The 25,136-nt window shown below is 39.2% G+C and overlaps 1 protein-coding gene across 2 annotated transcripts; it reads right to left on the reverse strand.

Annotated features, from left to right (window-relative positions):
* Positions 1-16,882: 16,882 nt before the first annotated feature.
* LOC140587008 (peptidyl-prolyl cis-trans isomerase FKBP1A-like) lies at positions 16,883-24,714 on the reverse strand. Of its 2 annotated transcripts, none has more exons than XM_072708545.1 (5): positions 24,347-24,714; positions 24,162-24,209; positions 22,502-22,614; positions 22,034-22,194; positions 16,883-19,685 (listed from the first exon to the last, which is right to left on the reverse strand). In XM_072708545.1, exons 1-4 carry the CDS (start codon positions 24,381-24,383, stop codon positions 22,066-22,068), a joined length of 327 nt encoding a protein of 108 aa, XP_072564646.1. In that variant the 5' UTR covers positions 24,384-24,714; the 3' UTR covers positions 16,883-19,685; positions 22,034-22,065. The 2 variants fall into 2 exon arrangements, with proteins under 2 accessions (XP_072564646.1, XP_072564645.1); XM_072708544.1 differs by lacking the exon at positions 16,883-19,685 and adding an exon at positions 20,583-21,363 and having other exon boundaries at positions 24,347-24,696.
* Positions 24,715-25,136: the final 422 nt, after the last annotated feature.

Raw genomic sequence — 25,136 nt, forward strand, 5'->3', positions numbered from 1 at the left:
TTGCATTGTACTCTGTACATGACAATAAAAACTTTGAATCCTTGAAATACATGTATTTGATCTTTTTCCTGGCAGTTATCTTTTTACACAGAGCCACTATGCACAATAGTTTTTTTTAACTGCTTGCAGTTTGTATCAGTATGGGAGGTATTTTCTGCAAAAAATAAAATTAAAATTAAAATGATAAAAAGAAAATACAATCTCCACTTTGCCATTTACTTCCCAAAGTCTGTGCGTAAAAATCCTGCACATATTAAAATTCAAATGAAATAGCACTATTTGCATTTTAATTTTCCAATCATGTATGAGTCAGATGTGAAAAATTGAAAAATAAAATTAAAAACCCTTTTTGTCTTTTCATTTTCCAATTTGACTTTTCATTTCCTACTTTGGCTTTTCATTTTCAAGTTCACTACATGCAAATATATGTTAATCGGAGCGGGCGGTGGGCGGAGCTACTGATCACTGCTGCGCTTCTCAGTGCGTTTGCCGATTCCTTTCTTCTTGTGTTTCTTGCCCGTGTCGACCAAACTAATGGCAAAGTCACACGCGGCTTAAGTTAGCTACTAGCTACAGCTTCCGATTCATTTAGCTTCTTATTCGTAGCGTCTAATTTCGGGGCTGTCGTCGGTGATTGGCTGTTGTGCTGGCGTTCAGTAAACCTCTGCTCGATAGGCCATCTAGTTGTCTATCTCAGCGCATTCTCTAAAACGGAGCAAACTTGGTTGATCGAGTTTTATAGTCTGTGGGTGTGTTCAAAATTGCGCACTTGCATCAGTGCACTGAGATGTATGTAGTGCGTAGTGCGCACTTCCTTTTGTAGTGCACACTACATGGGTAAGTGCTGTCCTAAATAGAACACTAATGTTTTGCACTTACCGGAAGTGACGGACTAGCATTTGATCGCGATTCTCCAGCGCACCAAAATATCTGCCGTGTTTAGTCTACAATGAATTTCCTTGTGGTTTTATTTGCGTGTATATAATCTATCTACAACCACCTAACTGCCTAAAAAACTGCTAACATTTACGTGTGCAAACTCTTCTAAGTCGATATAATCGCAAACTCAAATTATCTATTACTTTCGTCAGAGGGTGACAGGTTACACACCGCAGTATACATCAGTAAAATTATTTTATTAACGTTAGATTTATATGAAGCAGTTGCCTCCGCTTAGGCTTACGTGTCTGTTATTGTCTGCCTTAATTCAACTCTGAAAACTTGCCGAAAGTCCCTCCCCTTCCGCTACGTAGTCAAAATGGTGTCCGTTTAGTGCGAGTAGTGTCCATCATTCTGCAATGCGTTTTCTGGCCGTTTTCAGTGCACCATCCGGGTACTTTCAGTGCACTGAATTTTAGCTTAGTTGTCAGTGTGAACGCACTACGCCCTAATATCGCGCACTACATACACACCCTGTGTGTATCTTCGTGATCGTCCTAATTTTTTATCGATAAAAAATCGAGATCGTTTTATCGCCCAGCACTAGGTCATTAGAACTCGAATTTCTTAAAAGTCGAACCAACCAGTTAGAAAAAAAAAAATAACTTAGAGCACGATCTGAATCTCAGAATTCAAACCATGAATGCCGACCTAAAAGAACTTGCATGTGCGGTGAAATGAGTCACGTGGCACATCTCACAGCGGAAACAAAGGGTAACGCTTCAGTCAGCCTCGAATTCGCTGTGATAGCATCGTGCATGTTTACACTAGCTGAATACAAATATTTAGACAGTAAAAATACATTTAGTCAATGATAGACAGTAACAGTAATTATATAATAAAATACATTTAAAAATAAAGATTTCTTATTAATTATTTTAATGATGATAATAAACCATTAATACATTTAATTATAATATTGTCGTGCCGAGCGGGGACGGAACGGAGACAAAGGCGCAGACGTCAGGGTATCGGGGAATACGGAGTTTAATTACAGGTAAGGCAGGTAAAACGCAGACGGACAATACAATGACCGGACTAAATACAGATTACTAATGACAACAACCAGAAACAGCTGATCACATGGGTATTCCACACAGGATTAATGAGGGGGAGTGGCACACGGAAGGAGCGGACGATCGGGGCAGGACACTTTTTTTTTTTTTTTTAACTTTACACTTTGTTTGGATACATTTATTTTCTTGCTTTACACATTGCTGTTTTGATAAATGTGCTTAGATGTGTTTAGTACAGTATATGCTCTTCTTGTTTTATCCAGTTCATTTTGTGTTTAAATGCTACAGAAAACATATTTAGGTGTAATTTTTTGGGACCGGGAACCAATTAATTGGTTTTCTATTCATTCTTATGGGGAAAATTCAATCAGAACTCAAACTTTTTAGGATTCGATCCGGAGTTCTGAACGGATTAAGTTCAAGTTCTGAGGTACCACTGTGTGTGTGTGTGTGTGTGTACACGTGTGTGTGTGTGTGTGTGTGTGTATATAACAGCGATGCTGTTTAACGACAATGCAATGTCCACATTTCCGCGAAATCGAAAAGGAGGCAAAAGCGGTCGTCATTGGATAGATTCCTTGTTAAAGTAGCACAAAAAGAAAAAGATTCCAACAGATAGCAGTGATTCCGTTAGTCATAGTGAAAGTCGTCCTACAAAATAACTCTCCTCCTCTCTCTCGTCACGATTCTTTTCAAAGGTAAAGTGCAGGTTAATTTGTTATGTATTTTTACTGTATTTTGTATTAATAATTTTTCTATGAATATTTTTGGGTTGTGGAACGAATCATCTGAGTTTCCATTATTTCTAATGGGAAAATTCGCTTTGATATACGAGTGCTTTGGATTACGAGCACGTTTCCGGATATATATAAAAACACACACAGTCAAACCTCCCTTATCCGGACACCTCCCTCTACCGGGCAGCTCTAGGTACTAGTGCTGTAGTTCTCGAGACCGGTCTCGAGACCAATTTTTTGTGGTCTCGGTCTTGTCTTGGTCACGGACATAGCGGTCTCGATGGGATGGGGAAAAAAAGAGAAAATAGCACATCCTCACAGAACAGTATCATTATTACGCGCCTCAATTCAAATGCAACCAGTCAGATGCATCTATTTTAAAAACGTTACATTTTATACATTTTCTCAATGGACACTGCCAGTGCTTCACAGTCCACACACATCATACACATCGCATCACAGCGAAGTCAGCAAAAAAATATCCGAAAATGTCCGCGAAGTCTATAGCATAGTTATAATTCAAATAAATAGGTATAATGTAATAGGTATTTTACATTGATTAGAAAGCACGGTCTTGGAGGTGCAAGTCAATCTGGAGGCTCATTCTCTTCAATTCAAAACAAAGGACCATTACATAGCTGTATTCATAGCTTACCTGAGGCCTCTGTCCCTGGTATGAGAGACTTAATATGAACATCTTTCTCGTACATCCCATCTCTTTCCCTTGACGAGGTCTGATAAAATGGTTATAGGAGAGGATTGCTGAGAATATTATTTTCCATCAGACCTCATAACTATGACAAATCTGGGAGATTTTAAATGAGATATATGGACAATATAATTGAAAACATAAATTTGATTTAACGAGTAATGACACTTTACAGCAATGCCTTTTTCTGTACTGTTGATCTGAGTAATGTGATGTTGATTCTAGCCCTAGTCTGTTTTCGGTCTTGGTCTTGGTACCCTCAAGTCTCGGCAGTGTCTTGGTCTTGATACCCTCCAGTCTCTGCAATGTCTTGGTCTCGGTTTAGGCGGTCTTGACTACAACACTACTAGGTACGCGCCTGCGCAAATTAATTTTACACAACCAGCAGCTGTTGTTACGAGGCCCAGTCTAGGGTTGGGGCATAACAGAGTGAAAGGGAAAGGGGACGTGGAGTAAGGGAAAGTCAGGGTGCAATGGACAAGGGAACACACGTGGACAAAGGGGTATTTTTTTTTTATGATCTGTTTTTATTGACACGCCACGGACACAGAACAAATAAACCTGGTGCAAAAAACACTCAGGAGTGACTATAGTTAAAACAATTTAAAAAAAAAACAGCTTCCAAACGCAACCCAAAGCTAACTTACCTAAGTGACAGAAGTGACGAATGCCGCATACAGAGAGTTGTGGGCGGGGTCTGCATGTTGAGACGGAGCGAATGTCGAAATGGAGAGTGAGCTAGAGGGCGAGACTGTGGGTAGAGCTGAACTTACAGCAGCGTGTAAAAGTGTCATGTCCCTCCAAAAGAAGCTCGATATCATTACAGATACAAAAAGGAAAATCAACTTTGTTGCAAACCATTTTGGATTGACTAAGTCTACAGTAGGCAATATTTAGAAGAGTAAAGAAGAAATCATCCAGCTCACTTGATGCTGGTTAAAAACTGGATGACCACTACAAGAATAAAACGGGATGATTCGCTAACTCAGACTGAAATAACATCCTATTACAAGCCTTGCACCTCATTAATATCATGTAGTTTGTATGTGTACACATGTAAGTGGTACTGTACTGTTCATGTATTTCTAAGTTACGAGCATTTCTTAATAAAATAGAACTAAGAAATTAAATAAAGACAGCTAGATGACAACGGAGGAGAGGAACCAAAAACTAGGGAGGGAGTAGGGAGAAAAAAAATGGTACTTAAGAGATAGGTCTGTAGTTGCTGAGCTCCTGTGGATCCAAACTTGGCATCCTGATTGCTGTTACTTCAAATTGGTCAGGAACATCACTTGATGACGCATTCATCATGGCAGTTATAGGGCTTGCCAGAACTCCCAGGGATCCCTTAAGAAGCTTAGTGGGGACCAGAACAAGGTTTAGTTTCAACCAACCGATTAAGCACTGTGACTGACTATTTATGCTGAACCGGCTGATTGAAACAAAATGTTCATCTGGATTTGTACTTTCTGAACCTCAACTTTTCACCTCTGCCACCATCTTTTACCTTTCACCTACAAGAAAGGACGTTAGTTCTATGCAAATGAGACCTCCATAGCATCACCTCCAAAGCAGGTAAATTTAATCCTGATAATCCTAAATATAACCCTAAGGAGTTAAACTATATCCTAAAGTCTGGACTGCAAACAAAAGAATAAAATAAGAAACATGATGAAATGACTGTTTGATCAAATAGTGACATAAGATCTGCTCAGGGCTCAGAAATGATATCAACCATGTTTTCATTACACAAAATCCATGGCATTTGTTTTGAGTATTTTTTATTTTTTTTAATGAACAGCTAAAAACTATTACAGTAAGCCCTCATGCATTTGCACTTCATGATTCGTGAATTTACAGATCCACAAAATTTTCATTGGAACCAAATTTATTTGCATCCGCGATTTTTTTGCACATCTGCGAAATTATTCCTTTATCTTTCTAAACTGTGCAAAACGTGTCCTCTTAGCAGTGCAACTGAAATTGAATAAAATAAAAAATCCCAAAATCAGTAAATAAAAAATTCTTCAAATAAATAAACTAAGGCTTGCATGTGCAGCTTTTTAGCATGGTTTGCCCTTTTAATAATCTTCGCTCAGCTCACGAATCAGTTACTGAAGCATGTTCATTGTGCTATTTGTATCAGTCTTTTACAATGTTTGCATGCAGTTTTTGTCTTTGTGCTTTTCTCACCATTTTCGTTTGTGATTACCGGAAAGCTAAAATGCTGCCACACTGTCGATTTAAGATCGAGCACTGCGTCCGTCCATCCATCCATTTTCTGAAACTGCTTAATCCCAATTAGGGTCACAGGGGGGACCGGAACCTATCACAGGAACAATGGCCACAGACGGGAACCAACCCCAGGCAGTCGCCAACACACCGCAGGGTGCACACACTCACACAACTACAGGACCAATTTAGACTCACCAATCAACCTACCCTGGACGCTTTTGGACCATGGGAGGAAACCGGAGACCACGGCGAACACGGGGAGAGTGTGCAAACTCCACACAGAAAGGACCCGGGACTGAAGCCAGGACCTTTTTACTGTGAGGCAGCAGAGCTAACCACTGCCCAGCGGTGCGTCCTCAATTTCAAATTCGCTCGCAATCTCACGTTTCGTCAAAACCAAAAACTGATGTACAACATCGACATGAATACGCAGTGACATTGGACGTTGAACTGATGTCGTGAAATCAAACGTAATATTACACCAGTTTTTCTGTTAAAGTACTGTGAAGTACTGCTAAAGTAGCAATTCATTTTACACATCAGCCGGTTTAAATCATCATACATTTACATCGATTTTTAACTGATTCGCGATTCATCATTCCTGAGTGTTTTACCCATATTAAATCCCGTGTTCACCCAACTCCCTGGCTCCTATGCTGCTTCCCCGCTTCCTCGATCCGTGCCCTGGTAGTACATAACATTTTCATATTTTCACCATACTGCAAAGCTAATTCATAATCATCATTATCTTGAATCAATATTCATCATTGGTGAGTACCCATACTACTGTTTTTCATTAAATATTTTAATATTTGTATATTTTTTTGTTCTCCCTCTCTTTTTAATGGTCAGCGCATAGATAGTATTTTTACAACTTTTTATTTCTGTACGTCTTTACGTAATTTTTAATTGATTGAATACTAGGGGTGGCACGGTTCACAAAACCCACGGTTCGGTTTGTATCACGGTTTTAGGGTCACGGTTTTCGGTTCTGTACGGTTCTTGTTATTTTTTCTTTTAATCTTTAACACTCCAGAAATGTACTTCAGCATATGATATATAGCTTAATTATCCACAATTTAGGATACAGTATTAAAAAAGTTATATCATGTAATCATGCATAAACTGAATTTGACTTGACTTAAAGCACATTATTAAAATTATTAAACATTATTAATCCCAGAACAGTAATAAAATAAAAGTCTTGCCTTAACATAAATGCTAAAAGAATAGATCGCTTTAATCGCTATTACAGTTGGGTATGGGCACGCGGTCTTATTTAGAAAACATACAAAAAGAGACGCATATAATGTTTAATCATTCGTTTTGTATTTGTCCGGTCCACGGGGTTAATTTAAATGGGGATGGTTAAAATGATAGATCACCTATCTTGATTAAGCCTGATTCGGTTCGTTAACGTGAAAAAAATTGGTATTAATTATATTGAATGTTCTTGAGTAATCGATAAAATCAGTTTCTGTGTATGTACAAGACATCAATCTGTAATAGTGCAAAATATGTCCAGTTGATATGTCTAGTATGATCATCTGGCAATAGCCTGTAGGTCTGTGTGGTCAGACACTGTGCAATAAACAGAATTTTTAGGAACATGGCAAATGTTCACATTGCAGCATGGAAGCAGGCTCACTGTTACAAAGCTGACCGGGGAAGCAGAGGCGAGGAGACCTAGGATCGGGGGAATGCGGGGTTTAATGAGCAAAAGGAACACAGACGAGCAGTAAAGCAGAATTACAATGTAATGACCGGACTGGAGAAAGAAACGGAAACGCGGACTAAATACAATGGAGTAATGACAAATTTGACAACAATCATGAACAGCTGGTAAACACGGGGAATCCACACAGGGTTAACGAGGGGGCGTGGCACACGGAAAGAGCGGACGATCGAGGCATGACACTCACTGGAGTGCTTTGTCACAGATAACTTAATTTTCTTTAACAAAGTGCCTAACCGCACATTAAATAAAGTCACACAACAAAGGCGCACAACAGTGTTCAGATGTTGTGCTATCGGTTGGCTGAAATTTAAATGTTTTCTTCAGAGACAGGGTGGTAACGCCGAAAACACGAGCTAAACGCAGCAAACGTAAGGCTACCGGAAATTACTTAGCTGGCTGAACTTTTACCGGAACTACGTCACACCGCTCTGTGCATATAGCCTATTCTTTCGCGCGAAAGGAAAACACACTGACGTCACATACGGGGCACGAGGCTACATTGCGCATGTCATGAACCGTCGAACCGTGCGACCCATGCATGCTCCGAACCGAGACAAGCGAACCGAACGGTTCGGTTTTTTTTTTTCATGAACCGTGCCATCCCTATTGAATACCTGTACCCTGTACGTACAGTATGTTTCCTTTACTCATTTTATTAAAACTGTACCTTGGTTACGTATATGACTTCTGTCAATAAGTTTACAGTCCCGTTCGTTTACTCATTTTACCTTACTGTGAATGCAAAAGAAAACGCCAGCCAATGCCATGTTCTATGAATTAGTAGGGGCAATATTAGTATACTGTACTGTAAATGTGCTAGCTAGTGTGACAAATTATTTTGGGAGCATATTTAGGGTTTAAACTATAGAAATAAGCACATATTACCATTTTTAGTGACTACCACACATCCGCGAATCATCCTCATTCGTGACGGGTTCTGGAACACAACCTCGCGAATGTCCGAGGTCTTACTGTATGATTAAGATCAAACCAACCACTTGTCCACTGGACCCAATCCCTACTAAGCTTCTTAAAAGATCCCTGGGAGTTCTGGCAAGACCTATAACTGCCATAATGAATGCGTCCCTGTCATCAGGTGATGTTCCAGGCAAATCTAAAGTAACAGTAATCAGGCCACTTTTGAAGAAGCCAAGTTTGGGTCCACAGGAGCTCAGCAACTACAGACCTCTCTAACATACCATTATTGTCAAAAGTTCTGGGGAACTTTTCTGGAGAACTCATTCTTGGAGAGACAACATACTAGCTAGTTTCCAGTCGGGCTTCCGCCCAGGACACAGCACTATGACTGCCTTGACTAAAGTCATAAATGATATAACAATGGCAACTGACACTGACAGTGTGACTGTGCTAATGCTTCTGGACCTTAGTACGGCTTTTGTCACGGTTGACCATTCTATCCTATTACAAAGACTTGAATTTGAGGTTGGGTTGTGTGGAAGGGTGTTAAAGTGGCTAAAATCGTATTTGACTAATTGTTATCAATATGTTCAAGTGTCAAATACTTGTACTCCATTATCAATGTCACCTGTCAAATATGGAGTACCACAGGGTTCAGTGCTTGGTCCTTTATTGTTTTCTCTCTACATGCTGCCATTAGGAAACATAATGAGAAAACAGAATGTTAACCATCACTCCTATGTCGACAACACCCAAATATACATTTTGGTTACTCCTGATGACACCACATCTATTGCCACTTTAGCTAATTGCTTTAACGAAGTCAAGATCTGGATGGCTGAAAACTTTTTATCACTAAACATTCAGAAAACCGAGGTTCTGTTGTTTGGAGGCAAGTCGGCAAATAGGAAATTTATAATCTCCGCACTCCAACGGGTTGAACTTTTCTCTCAGCAGCTCAGCCTGTAACCTAGGCATCATCTTAGATACAAGCCGCATTCAAATCACATGTGGATGCAGTACTGAAGGTATGCTTCCTACAGCTATGCAACATTGCCAAACTGCAACAATTTCGTACTATTCAAGACACAGAGAAACTTATAAATGCATTTGTATACAGTAGGTTAGACTACTGTAATGCTCTGTTATCTGGGGGCACACCCTGCACATTAAATACCTTGCAGCATATTCAAAACACAGCAAATGAAATTGTCACCAGGAGCAGGAAATTTAAACACATAACCCCATTCTTAGTTACCTACACTGGCTTCCTGTTAAGTTTAAAGCTGACTTCAAAGTTCACCTACTTACATATAAGGCACTTAAAAGTCTAGCTCCTGCCTACCTGACAGAATTACTTCAAGTTTACAAGCCGAGTCGTCTACTCATGTCACAGAATGCAGGTTCCCACATGTCCGGGTGGAGCCTGGGGTGGACACCATCTCAACTGGATTCCTAGTTCAGTCCCATGGAGGGGTGACATCACGAATGAGACCTACAAACTGTATCATCGTGGGTGCAGTCTTCAATGCCACCCTACACGGGCCAGCGGGGAAAACAGACTGATTGATGGACATTGGCCACCCTACACAGGTCAACGTGGATAAGAGACTCATTCATGGACTTTGTCTTGATCCTTAATCACAGCTTACATCTTGGTTTTAGTAAGCAAATCCACTCACAATACCATGTACAGTGTGATGATGTTAAGAGGATAATACTGGATGGCAGAGCAACAGAGAAATTAAATGGCTTTTGAAACTTTGGAGTTTCTCTTTGCTCCAAAGCTTTTATTACTGTTCTGCTAGATATGACTCTACCATCCACTCATGAACAACAACTTACACCCATATTTTTAGCTTGCATTTGGGTCAACTACATTTTGTAGTTGACAAACAAAGCCAAAAGTAATGGGAAATGAAGAAGCAAAATGGCTTAAAAACAGATACAAAAATACATTAGACAGCAAGATACATAATTACAAAGAGATTTGATCATGAATTTGGTGCATCAAATAGCTCTGCTACGCATGGGCACTAATATATCCATGAACAGCTTTTCAAAGACATGCAAAAGATGTGCATACTAATTGTAAATAGGTACCCTATGCATTTCCTAAACTATACTGTGTCCCAGTACTAGACAAGCAAGATAGATGAATTTTCTAAACCAGTTGGGTTTTCTTTGGTGAGAAAAACTGCAGGCTTTGCTGGATAATGCCATTGAGATTGTGTTCTATGATACAAATCGACAGTATAAAAGTGAGAGTTTCAACAATGTGTGTGTGAAAGGAAGAAAAGCCAATCGGGTTAATGTCTTTACACACATCAAGAGCAGACCACAGTCTGCTTTCATAACAGCAATATTAGTTTACTGATGGCTAACATTTTCAGTTTTTATGAATAAATTAGGGGCGCAACAGTGCAAAATGCATGGTTGGTACAAACCTCGGTTTTGGGTTCATAGTTCTGAAATTTCAATTCAGCAAACAAGCAAAATTAGGAACAGCTGTAAGCCAAAGGCAAAGTGGCTCTCAACATATAAGCATATTATTGCTGCAAGTACTTTTCTACTACAATTTTTTTTTTATTTAGAATAGGACACATAGCACCTTTTTTGTTAATGGATAATATCAACTGAAACAACAAAATGTGGTAAAGCTTTTTTTGTTTAAGTACATCTAGTTTCACCTGACTACCTTCCTATATTTCAGAAAGCAAACACTGCCTCGATTTCAAATTAAGAGCACAACCCTTCCTGAAGTTTCCATCCAGAATGTGGCCATTTAAATTTCTGACATGGATGCATGGAGAAATCTCCTAAATAGCATCTCGGTGTATGCATCAAAGACAACAGGAAGCACCTATAAAATCAGGGGATGAGATGCAACACAAACATTTCAAAGGCATCATAAATTATGAAGATGTCTAATGCAATGTTCAATATCTTAGAAGGGATTATCCATTCTATACAGGAATAGAATTTGATTATTATTAAACACACTAACAGTCAAATTTTTTGCACACACAGATTTCCTACATTTGCATGTTACTCAACATTTACTAAAAATAGAATAGTGTTCTTTGCTATCAAATAAACTTGCAGTATGTTGACCATTTCAGTACCTTTATTTGCAAAAAATGTCATATCTTTGATTCATAGGAGTAGCCTCCTCTAGCAGTTATAACAGCAAAGAAAATTTGAGGCATTCTTTCTAAAAGGGATATTAAATACCGCTGTTTTATGTGGTGAAACAGTTAAGTAGTGCATTTAAAGTCTTAAGGACAGCCTAGAATTTGCCTATGCCATCACCAAACAACCAGTTAATAAGATGTCAGACATGCACTTACATACTCTTTCCATGTTACAAAGGAATCTTGTTTTATTTGACTTACATTTTCATTTATAGTTGTTCACTCAATTCCCAATGCTTAACAAGAAAAAAAAAATCTACAATTTAGGAAATAAATGGATAAGTGGTAAAAACCTGTGGTGTGCAAAAATTTGACGGGTACTGTACATTACACATACACTTGTGTGAATAATAAAAGGTTAATCTGCAATTCTTAAAATGCATAAAAAATACTAGCAAAAGGTTTCAAAGGTTGTCTGAAATCATAAAATCAAGGGAAAGACATATCTGAACTTTAGATCATAAAAACACAGCGCTCCCGATATGAGTCAGTATCACATGACACCCAAAGCTGGGCATTCTGTTACTCAAGAGTATCAGAATGCAGCTACAGGATGTGTACACAGCAACTAAAGTCTATTTCTACACTCACATATAGACCTATTCTTCTGACAGCTGTTTAATCTGAAATGTCTTTGTATTATAAATAATATACAAATAAATGCAACAATACAGATGTTTTGTCTTTTGGGTCTTAGGAGTGCAAGACTGTTAGAAAATGGAAGTATTCTTCAGTTCTGTGAATCTATTCATTTGCTTAAGCAGGTACAAAGGAAAAGCTTGTGTTATATCTTCATAATAATAATAATAATAATAATAATAATAATAATATACTTATCATCATTATATAATGTTTGTTCCATTTCCAAAATCCCTTAGCACAAATACTAATCAAACATTGGGTAGTAAGTACCATATAGGAATTTAAGCAGGTACTGATATTACAGCAACACATTTAGCAATGACAATAAAAACTAACTCTATTAGCATAGTGTAGCAATACCAGACAGATGTTTGCACTGTAGGTGATCACTCTAAATATTGGGCATTGAGGATGTTAGTTTTGATTCTCCCCTGATGAGAACAGCAGATCTCATCAACTGCTGTCATATTATAAACAGATCAGCTTCCTTCACCAGGAGACCTACAAATAAACCTACTGTTATAGTACAGATACTACTTCAAAACCAACAGCCAAATCAGCCACATATAAACTTGAGAAATCAGTCTGGAATATTCTACCAGAAATTCCTGGATTGCCAGAACTGACTGATCTGATACACTAGTGCTTTGAGAAATGGACTTATAATTTCCTACTGTACAGATGAGGCAATGAGCCAATGTTTGGATGATTTTAGGTACTTTAACTTTGCATTAACTGGTAGTATCAAAGGACAGGACAGTGTTTGTTTAATGGATTTCTAATGACCCTGTTGAAGGACCCCACTGTCAGAGGGAAGGTTCTGCTCCTACCACACAACACACAAAACTGACACACAAATAGAACACGATGGCAGTTTCTGGAAGAGGCAGAATTATTTTTACGCATATAAATATATGTCCCCTTAGCTACAGCAACCGGAAACAGACACAAATATTATTTGGATCAGGATTACCAATATCAAAAATATGTAAAATAAATTACATTTGGGCTTACACTGATAAATGCTCATTTTAATAGTGTTTAACATATGTTTGTTTCCATCCACCTTAATATTACGTATGCTTTCCAGGAAATAATGTCTCACTCAAACCATTCTGAATGAGATCATAGTATTCAGTCATCAGCATAAAACAAGCATTTTGTGAAACTTTTTCCTCTTAATTATTGAACAGGATAATAAGACACATGACATGCAGCACTGAAAGGGCCCCCCTGTTACTCTTTAGATATTTGTAGAAATTCACAAAATGTATTCCTCAGTAAATGTGTACGCCAACTTGTTAAACCCGTCACATGATGGGATTCCTTTTGCTCGGCTGTTTTTATAGACTAAAAAAACTATATAAGACAGTAATCCTCAATAATGCTCAACCTGCTGTACTAACAACAGCAAAAACTACCAAAAATATAATCTTAAATAGTACTAATGACAGTTTTTCACAACAGCAATCATGTGATATTAACCAAATAATTACAAATCCGGAAACGAAAGGAAGCAGACCCTCGGCTAACTTTATTAGCTGGCATACACTCATTACTTTTTATACTTACACATACTTTAGGCCACCTTGCAATACAGCGAATGGAGTAGCCGACATTCGCAATTATATGACATTTACGTGCGAGTAATTCCGTCGGCTACTAATGCAACTAAAAATTATTTATGTCCCATTAACAAAAATCGCTGCTTACTTACTGACGCCTACAACAATTAGCTATCTCGAAAAGTCAGTTAGCTGTTTGCAGTCGTATTTTCATAGACTGGGGACGTCTAACAGAAGAAGCGTATTGATTAGCCTGAGCGGTTTAACTAGCGAAAAAAACAGTAACTACGACAACAACGGCGCAACACTGCCAGCTGGCTAAACAAACAGCAGTTTGCAGTGGAAATATATTAGCTACAGTTTTACCCAAACCCAGCTGGCATTTTTTTCTGGTTTATTCAGATCGAAAATTAAAGTACAATGCTTAATCAACATTTTTTCCACACGAAAACTATCGAGAGATCGATTCGTTTTACTTTCGCCTTTGTTCTTAAGAAAAGAAAAAAAACATCCTGCCTAATACAAGAGAAAAAGATAGCGGGGCTTGTGTCTGAAAGATAGGATATCGTAAATTGTTTCTTACAAGCCTACCTCTTAAAACTTCTCGATGTGCCCGAATAGAAAACTCCGTGAAGTAAAGGTGAAACCTAACTAAGGCTGGTGTACGCAGAGGCAAGTAAAACAGCAACTCTACGCCCCTCCTTTCCGCCAGAAAAGTAACCGGGTGTTTCCTGCCCCGAGGCGGTGACGCGCTCCGGCATCGCGCACAATGCATTTCTTCCAACAAGAAAGTTCCCAGAAAACAGAATGAAATATTCATATAAAGCCCTAAGTTAACCGATCATGGGCATCGGGATACGTAATGTGCCAGATAAAGACAGTGGAAAATGTCAACAGCCATTTTGGGTTGAGGGCAAGCAATTATATATTACTTTTTATGTAGCCTAAAATCACTTTTTGGTATAAAAAATACACATCTCACTTAGCAACCAACGAATACCAAGCACTAACGTGGGGTAGGATCATTTGAGGTCAAGCTGCTACACAGATGAGAGTGGCATTGGGCGGAATGATTCCTGGGTGGCGCTTATTTCCACAGGCATATAGTCAGGGGAGCAAGTCAGTTTAGCCCTCTGGCCTACACTCATCTGCAAGGACAAAGTGGAGGGGAAGTTATAGTTTATGCATCCAAAATCACATTAGGACCACCAAAATCCTGCTGTCGTGTATCGTGTCAGTTAAAACTCAAAGCAAGAAGCGTAGCTAGCAAAAGATGACTGCAACTCAGCCTCACAGCCACAATGCATAGTGTTGGATATTAATACTAACCACTGGCAACTGATGAACTAGGACTGTTCAAAGCAGATGCAGGGAATTTTTGTTCAAAAATCTCCATTTCTATTCCAGCTCCCAGCCCAAAGCTTGTGTGTTTCCTAAAATAACTGTACCTGCCATACTCCCTCTTCCCAACCACAGATAACTTCATGTGTACCTTTCTTGAACTTGAAGGGTTTGTCTCTATCCCGAGATTATCCCGGATTGAGTTAGAGAAGGAATATTTAAATTTTTCATTATTAGTTTCTTTTTTGAGCATGAATAAAATAGTTTCCTTGCACCAGTATAAGAGAAAACCAATTGAGCCCCCTTGCACTCGCCTGTGGTATGAAAATGAATTAAATGTATGGTACAAGTCTTGGGGAAAACCAGTGAGAACCCACTGTGAAACAGTACTATACAAATTGTCATGTGTTCCTAAGGCCAAGACTGGTAATCAAACTAGCCTCTCAGCAGGAGTGTTAGTGCAAAAGCAGTGCTTATTGACACAGATAATAAAGCTTGTTAGACTGCATAACATAATTATTTATCAGGGCTCAGAGAAGGTGAGAGCTCCCCTAGTGGCTACAGGAGTGCATTTTCCCTAAAGCAGATTTAATGGGTGGTGGCCGTATTGCTTTTAGACCACAACTTGGGACAGATAAACAAATCAAATTATTTTGCTCATTTAATATTCAGATTGTTATTGGGCTTAGATTTTAGAACACACCGTGTTCTAGGATGATATGCCATGGATATTAGTCTCTACCACATTTTCACACTATGAATCCAGGCCTTTTCCTATGCTTGAGTTGATGTATGCCAGGTGGTCTGAGTTGTATTGTAGCTATGATAGTTATGTAATCCCAAGGAAATTTACATTGGTTCTGTTCCATGTGGCAAATATATACAATGCTGACATTTTTCATGGAAGAGAGTTAAGCTCTGATTTGTCATCCCTTAACATTTGTCTTATCATGGCGTCTCTCTCCAGCTCTAGGGAGCCATCACAGAAGGCACCAATCACTCAGTAGCCTACAAAAGCAGACCGCAACAAAATCCAATCCTGTGGCTTATTTTACTATGGTTTCTTACACTTGCCTTATTCAACACCATCATGGTGGATAAAAAAAAACAGAAAGCTGTAAAATCAAAGGCTGCACCATATCATGGTATGCAAATAAACATCCAGTAGCATTGGTTTTCAGGGAGGAGCTGCATAGCAAAGGCTGTCACAACTCTTGTAACATGTTTCCACATATAAAATCCATCAACGAAGGTCAGAATGGGTAACCAAAATGGGCTTACATCAACTAATACACCACACCCACCATTAATATATATATACAGTATAATTACAGCTTTTTTCTCATTTATAGCTAACAGAAAAATCATATGCAAGTAAAAACCATGAAAAGCAAGGCTTTGTTTAACTTATTAACACACAGTTCTCTGATCTTCAAGAACAATCAGCACTGAGCCAAGAAGACTTTAGTATATAATGAGAAAAGGCTGAGAGGTCCTTTTTGGTCAGTCTTTCTCATGATGGTTGGTAAATTGGGGTGGCTCATATGAGTTCTTGTGTGCACATTAAAATGAGCCAGATAGGGGCCACTGTTATGCACCTGTGTGCCACCTATATAGGCTTGGAATCTGAGAAGAGGTGGAGTTACAGTGATTTAACACTCTATGGTGTCAAATGAACACTATAAGAGCTAATAAAATTTAACACTATACAACAACACTCATTGCACTCTGTAAAGTGTTAAATGTAACATTGATTGGTGAGAATAATATAAACACCATGCAGTGTTAATTTAACACTGGTAAACTTGCTGTGTAGGCGTGCTCACAAACAGTACAGTGTCAAACAGGTCAAAGTCACACAAAACAATGGCAGATTTTACCTGCGTCTTTATTCATAGGAGTCCAGCTGGCCACAGACACGATGAAACTATGACATTTTGCCATTATGATAACTGTGTTTATCTGACATATCGATGCAAAATGTGAAAAACATGACTGACAGCAACGTCAGATGTAAAATACATGACAGAAAAACGCCGCCAACTTGCCATAAAAACTATTGGAAAAGTAAGCAATTGTCATCTTGTCATGGGAAATATCCGATTGCACTTTAAACCCGATCTTGTGACGTGCACCTGAAGTCACGGGACGTCTTGATCATACATTACGAAGCTCTCATGCTGAAAATGGAAACACACTTTTTATTCGACTACCATTCGCTTTCTCTAAGATACACTACAGCCACATACAAAAAAAAGGGCAATAAAAAATTGTACGTTAGAAATCAATTACATTTTAAATTACAAAAAAGCTACTCGCTTTGTAATACATGACAGGTCTGACTATGTGTCCTGCCCCGTACGGAGGTTGTAAAAATCGTAATGGGAATATTATACCAGTCTGCAGTTCAGGAACGCGTACCCAAGGGAAACGAGGTCATTTTCATAATTTGGTATTTTAACAGTGCCAACAGGCCAACACGCAAGTATAGAAAATGAACGGATGGAAGGACGGACGGACGGATGGATGGACGCATGGCTGGATGGATGGAAGAATGTTCAAGCACAAAAAGCAAAGAGTTGGAACTAATTCTATGCATAGAAGCCACCGCTTAATATTTAAAATTGACAGCAATGCTGGCAAATTTGAGATGCCTGTCCAGAATAACATTTACATTAATTAGCAACTATAAACGAAAACTCAAGGGTAATATGATGATCCTAAATGACAGTGACAGGTATCCGTCAAGTCTCAATTAAATTATTCTTCATTATTGCTATAGCGTCACAGTAGCCAACCAATGCATAACAACATTGTATTCGTGTTAGTATACCACTGACGAATAATATATACTCACCTAAAGGATTATTAGGAACACCTGTTCAATTTCTCATTAATGCAATTATCTAATCAACCAATCACATGGCAGTTGCTTCAATGCATTTAGGGGTGTGGTCCTGGTCAAGACAATCTCCTGAACTCCAAACTGAATGTCAGAATGGGAAAGAAAGGTGATTTAAGCAATTTTGAGCGTGGCATGGTTGTTGGTGCCAGACGGGCCGGTCTGAGTATTTCACAATCTGCTCAGTTACTGGGATTTTCACGCACAACCATTTCTAGGGTTTACAAAGAATGGTGTGCAAAGGGAAAAACATCCAGTATGCGGCAGTCCTGTGGGCGAAAATGCCTTGTTGATGCTAGAGGTCAGAGGAGAATGGGCCGACTGATTCAAGCTGATAGAAGAGCAACTTTGACTGAAATAACCACTCGTTACAACCGAGGTATGCAGCAAAGCATTTGTGAAGCCACAACACGCACAACCTTGAGGCGGATGGGCTACAACAGCAGAAGACCCCACCGGGTACCACTCATCTCCACTACAAATAGGAAAAAGAGGCTACAATTTGCACGAGCTCACCAAAATTGGACAGTTGAAGACTGGAAAAATGTTGCCTGGTCTCATGAGTCTCGATTTCTGTTGAGACATTCAAATGGTAGAGTCAGAATTTGGCGTAAACAGAATGAGAACATGGATCCATCATGCCTTGTTACCACTGTGCAGGCTGGTGGTGGTGGTGTAATGGTGTGGGGGATGTTTTCTTGGCACACTTTAGGTCCCTTAGTGCCAATTGGGCATCGTTTAAATGCCACGGCCTACCTGAGCATTGTTTCTGACCATGTCCATCCCTTTATGACCACCATGTACCCATCCTCTGATGGCTACTTCCAGCAGGATAATGCACCATGTCACAAAGCTCGAATCATTTCAAATTGGTTTCTTGAACATGACAATGAGTTCACTGTACTAAAATGGCCCCCACAGTCACCAGATCTCAACCCAATAGAGCATCCTTGGGATGTGGTGGAATGGGAGCTTCGTGCCCTGGATGTGCATCCCACAAATCTCCATCAACTGCAAGATGCTATCCTATCAATATGGGCCAACATTTCTAAAGAATGCTTTCAGCACCTTGTTGAATCAATGCCATGTAGAATTAAGGCAGTTCTGAAGGCGAAAGGGGGTCAAACACCGTATTAGTATGGTGTTCCTAATAATCCTTTAGGTCAGTGTATGTTCGTGTTTATTTGTTTACACTTTATTATGCATGCAGTGTAGAATCTCATTGTCATGCTGTTTCATGACGTTGGTAGTGTCACATTCAATTCAATTCAATTCAATTTTATTTATATAGCGCATTATCACAACATTACATTGTCTCAATGCGCTTTACATTTCTGCCTCGTAAGGACCCCCCATTGAGTAAGCCAAAGGCAACGGTGGCAAGGAAAAACTCCCTAAGAGGAAGAAACCTTGGGAGGAACCAGACCCAAAGGGGGAGCCCATCCTCCAGGGGCCGGCAGATAAGTCAAACAAACAAGATGAAATGACTAAGCTAATACAGGGGTTGAAATATATGTCTCAATGCAGCGGCCGACCGGTGCAGGCACGTGGTGCTTGATGCACGATGGCAGGATTAATAGAGGCACAGCCGCAGGGAAGGATGGCGAGGCATCGTGTTGAGCCAAGGGCAGGCAGGTTGGAGGGTAGTTGCCGGTGGTGGAGGTAAGTGTCTTGTAGGCAGCAGACATGTATGGCAAAGGGGTGGATCACAAGTTTCCATCGCTGGTTTCGTTTATAATATGGCTGAAGCTAAAAAAAAGAAAAAAGGTAACACACTGCATAATTTGCATAACAAGATCTTATCGCTTTTAAAGAGCCACCTTGGTTTGTGCGTGTTTGTATAAGGAACAGGAAGTATTTCAGAGCGATACAGGTGGTCCAGGGTAAGCGGATGGAAGATGGACGGCTGGATTGTATTAAACTAAAAGTAATGTCGTTTTACATATATACTACTAATGTACAGTATGTATACAGTAACGAATCCATGGTGAAATATGCAAAGTAAGACAACAAAGTGTCCTTTACTGGCAAAATACTAACTAGTGCTTATCTTGGACCGCACAGGTAAACCCTGGACAGCATGTCAGTGCATTTCAGGGCACCTAGGCATACAGGCAGTACAAATTAGCTGATCCTATTAGAGCATGAGCAAAAACCAATGAAACACAGGAGAACGTGCAAATTACATATGCAGACAGTGGAGGTAGGATTCAGATGATTCAGAGTGAAATTTACCATTGATCACTAATGACAGTGTTGTTTGAATAGTTCTTTCAGTATTGTTATATTGTTTGTATTTTTCTGGGTACCCTTGATTTAACTGGTCAAATTTTACTTAACCCATTCAAAATCTTGCCACACTCCCAGAATATGTTAAGCATAAAATTGAATGATCTGTTTTATGTATTTTGTAATTAGATGTCTATCAATTTGCTGTTTGGGTATGACAGGAGATCCAGGGTATAGCTATGTTGCTTGGCGTAAGCTCCAGATAAGCCAGACCATACTAAGCATTTGGAAGATGTATTTGATTTCATATTTATCTTATATTTCCACCTCAGCTATCAGAAATTAAACAATTGTATTCATGTCCTAAAATGAAAAATGTGCCCATATACAAAAACACTGAAAACATTTTACTCCAAATATGGTAGAAAGCACTTTATTACAACCACATATTTTGATTTCTATCGTCAGTTTAATTTAGCACACACATATACAGCTCAATAACACGCCATTCATGCCAGACCAGAAGAACAGGGAGCAGCGATGACCAGCATCTCATGACTGACTTGAGGTTCTTTCAAACACAATATAAAACATTCATCAGCCTCATCGCACAGCAACTCCGAAAGCACACGATGATGTGCCTCTAGTGACACAGATTTTTCATTACATAAGTATTTCAGAGATAAACATTGGCATTTGAGAAAATGGCATGTTTATTTAAAATAATGGGGGGAGGACAAGATATCAATATCCTCGACCCAAATTTGTTCCTCATATCATAAGTGTATGAAAATAATAATCACAGATCATATTTCTGTTTTCAAAAACACAACTAATCTCTCATTTTCCTACAAGCAAAATAACGGTGCTTTTCATTGTTTTAAAATTTCACTAGAAGCGTTTACAATCTACTTTTTCCTTTTATCACTGTAACTGGTATACACCTAATCACACAAAACTTAATTTCACAAAACAAAGCAAGAAGAAAAGAACTTTAAATTCAAGATCAAGAATTTTGAGGTGAATGAAGTTATGGCACAAAATACGTAAAAATTAAGAATGTTTGGAAAACAAAATTTGTTTGCAAATACATACTTTATGTGAGTAAATGTGACCAGAATGGAGCTATAGACTGAAGTCTGTAACAGAATCAAGAGCACAAACTCCTATCTCTCATGTTCCCAAGACAGGAGGCAACCTGCCAGAAAGAGAGAGAGACACATCCGAAATACATTTACAGAGAACTCACATTACTCACATCGGTGACACACATTTACGGTGGAGGTGGAATCTGCTTTAAAGGCTGGTCCACTGCCAGCTTCAAATTTTCACTAATAATGCCTGAGGTTAAAATATGGACTGAGAACATTACCTGGACCTCTGCCCACAGACAATTGCTGTCTTATGCTACTGTTACAGCCTCATAATGAACAAAAATGGGCTGTTACTTGCAGTGACAGTAAAAATAATCTGATATTGATTCACTTAAATTTAGAAATGGCTTGTGTTCCCTAGCTGAGAATTTAGTCAGACAAATGTACAGTGTCCATTTTATCTAAGCAGACTGCTTGTGTGCAAGGTACCCTTATAAGACCCATGTGAACAGGGAGAGAATAGAATTCCACACACAGTGCTCTAGAGGCGCACAGCCCATCACCAATGAGCTTTTTGGAAATTTTAACATATAGTCCACCAACCACTGGCAGTGCAAATACTTTTCTGAATGTGCTTCTTATATAATTCCTAAAGAGAATGCAGAAGTAGTTTTAATTCTTCAGCATGAACCTGAAATCCTGCTTGTATGACCATGTTACAATCATATTTGGCACAAGCAATAAGACATCCAGCATTTATAGAGCAATACTTACCAAAAACAAAGAAGCACTGCTGTGGGGTAGGATCACTCGAGGCCAAGCAGCTCCACATCAAAGATGAGAGTGGCATTGGGCGGAATGATTCCTGGGTGGCCCTTATGTCCATAGGCATAGTCAGGGGAGCAAGTCAGTTTAGCCCTCTGGCCTACACTCATCTGCAAGGACAAAGTGGAGGGGAAGTTAGAGTTTATGCATCCAAAATCACATTAGGACCACCAAAATCCTGCTGTCGTGTATCGTGTCAGTTAAAACTCAAAGCAAGAAGTATTGCTAGCAAAAGATGACTGCAACTCAGCCTCACAGCCACAATGCATACAGTGTTGGATATTAATACTAACCACTGGCAACTGATGAACTAGGACTGTTCAAAGCAGATGCAGGAAGTTTTTGTTTTCAACACCAAAGGTTTGTTCAAAAATCTGTTTCACCCCAGAGCTTGTGTGTTTCCTAAAATAACTGTACCTGCCCTACTCCCTCTTCCCAACCACGGATAACTTCATGCTTCCCGATCATGAACTTGAAGGGTTTGTCTCTATCCCGGGATGAGTCAAACTTGCGTCCATCAGTAAGAGAACCTGTGATATGGAAATGGAAAGATTTTAAATCTGTAATTTTTCTCCAAAATCCTCTGCTGTTGTAAGATATTGTCAAAGCAAATCATGCTCCTGCTAACTGTGTTTCCAAACTGGGGCAATGTAAGCGTGCTCACAAACAGTACAGTGTCAAACAGGTCAAAGTCACACAAAATGTCAGATTTTACCTGTGTCTTTATTCATAGGAGCCCAGCTGGCCAAAGACTCAATGAAATTAAGACATTTTAGCCATTGTGATAACTGATTCTCGATGCAAAATATGAAAAACATGACCGACAGCAACCTCAGATGCAAGAAAACTCCTCCATCTTGTAATAAAAACTATTGGGAAAAAAAGCAGTCAATGCATTGTCATCTTGTCATGGGGGCTATCTGATTGCACTTTAAATGTGATCTTATGTTGTACATCTGATTATCATGCCTACATTACACAACAGAGCCACGGGACGTCTTAATCATATATTACATATATCTCGTGGCGTAAACAGTTTTTATTCGACTACCATTCAATGTCTAAGATGCACTGCTGCATACAAAAAATAGCGCAATAAAAAAATCATACGTTAGAAATCAATTACATTTTAAGTTAAAAAAAAAAGCTTCTCGCATTGTAATACATGACAGGTCTGTGTGTCTTGCTCCGTACCGAGGTTAGCCGTAAAAATGGTAATGCACATGTAGCAGTCTGCAGTTCAAGAACGCGTACCCAAGGGAAACGCTGTCGTTTTCATAATTTGGTATTTTAAAAGTGCCAACAGCATTAATTAAGCAAATATAGAAAATGAATGGATGGAAGGACGGACGGATGGATGGATAGACGTCCAAGCACAAAAAGTTGGAACTAATTCTATGCATAGAAGCCAGCGCTTGATATTTAAAAATTACATCGATGCTGCCAACTTTGAGATGGCTGTCCAGAATAAAATTTCCACTAGGTTATTTAGCAACTAAACACGCGGAATGCAGTATATTAAACTAAATGAAACTCAAACAGGATAATATGATGTTCCATTTGGCCAGTGACAGGTATCCGTCCAGTTTCAATTATTCTTCATTACCGCTATAGCGTCGGAGTAGCCATGTGGCTCAGAACAAATGCAAGGGTTGAGCTCTATGTGACCCACGTCCAAACATTAATTGATTCCTACTAACCAGTTAGAAAACCAACTCAGTACTAAGAGTAGTCAGATAGCTGCGCAGCCTTCATCTGAAATATTTCCCTTGTATATTGTGTTTCTTAACACAATATAGTATAGGTTAACAGAATGGTCATTCAAAAGGGAGTATTGCTATATAATGCTGTAGAGCTCCTAATGTTAAGTTTTAATAGCAGATCTGTCAGAATGTGTTTTCATACACGGATGCAAACCTAGAAAACCACCGCGCATCGTCCCTCTAAAAGATACAAGGTTTTCCATCGATGTTATCAAAACACAGGTGCGAAACCTTTAGAAATATATCTCAGTAAGGCCCCGATTAACTTGATTTGAAGCAATACTGCAAGCATTAAAATCATAAACTAAACTTACCGACATAATGCACCACGCACGTCTGCCCCTTTTTTGGAAAAGTCCGTCCTGAAAAAAAATGCGCAATCAACGCCAAGACCGGACAAGAAAACCTGTTAATAACAGGCGCTCTAAAATGCAAACATAAAATTTCAATATTCGTCTAAGCTTGAAAAACATAAAGGGGAGACGTAAAATCACTTTACCGTCGCCGGGGGTTATTGTCTCGATCTCGACACCCATATCGTTTGCGGATCTAGCCTTCCGTCAGCACACGCTTCCTGCAACGTAGCACTGAAATGCAGCTGCTTCCAGCTCTTTGCAGAGTCTCCCACGTGATCGGCCGCGACTCCTTCCGCGACCCCGCTGCTTGCGGCGTAGCGAAGGTTCATCGGAAAAGTATTACGATTTTCAACCGATGTAAAAATCCTGGGACATGTGGTGTCCAACGAGTACTAACATAACCATAGATCTAAAAGCAGTTGTCGATATTAGAAAAAGGAAGATGTGTTATATAGAAGAGAAATTCTGTTTAGTCTTCCTTTTATCTGAAGTTAACAGGCTGCACAAAACGTCCGTAGCCATTAGATGGCACTATCCTCCTTTTTTTTTTTTTTTTAACTGCATAGCAATGTTACCGTTAGGCAAGTACAGATTCCATATGCTGTATTGTATTCTGATACTGCGTCATTTATTTATTGCTAAGTTCACAATAAGAAACCAATAACACTATTTAAATTTTAATTTTATTGCTGAAGTTACATAAAAAAATGTTACTCAAAATGGCATCATTAGCGTGTCTATGCACTTTAAAAGGTTCAGGTCTGTATTAAACACCTGTTCATTGTTTTCTTTGCAAAAAAAGTTACATGTAACAGCATCCACCCATTTGTCTTACATCACAGGGTCAAAGGGAGCTCAGGCAGCAAAGGACAAAGCACACATGGGCTATCATACACTATCAACAACCAACTGACCTAACTGCGTGACATTGGA

This window comes from Paramormyrops kingsleyae, unplaced genomic scaffold, assembly GCF_048594095.1.
Source record: "Paramormyrops kingsleyae isolate MSU_618 unplaced genomic scaffold, PKINGS_0.4 ups121, whole genome shotgun sequence".
Lineage (NCBI taxonomy): Eukaryota > Metazoa > Chordata > Actinopteri > Osteoglossiformes > Mormyridae > Paramormyrops > Paramormyrops kingsleyae.

What these genes read in the sequence shown, in the direction of transcription:
- LOC140587008 (XM_072708545.1), bottom strand. Translation starts at nt 24,383, where the DNA reads ATGGGTGTCGAGATCGAGACAATAACCCCCGGCGACG. An exon ending in GTGCGTGGTGCATTATGTCG is followed by an intron (nt 22,615 to 24,161) that starts GTAAGTTTAGTT and finishes TCCATATCACAG; the next exon opens with GTTCTCTTACTGATGGACGC. An exon ending in GGGAAGAGGGAGTAGGGCAG is followed by an intron (nt 22,195 to 22,501) that starts GTACAGTTATTT and finishes TTGTCCTTGCAG; the next exon opens with ATGAGTGTAGGCCAGAGGGC.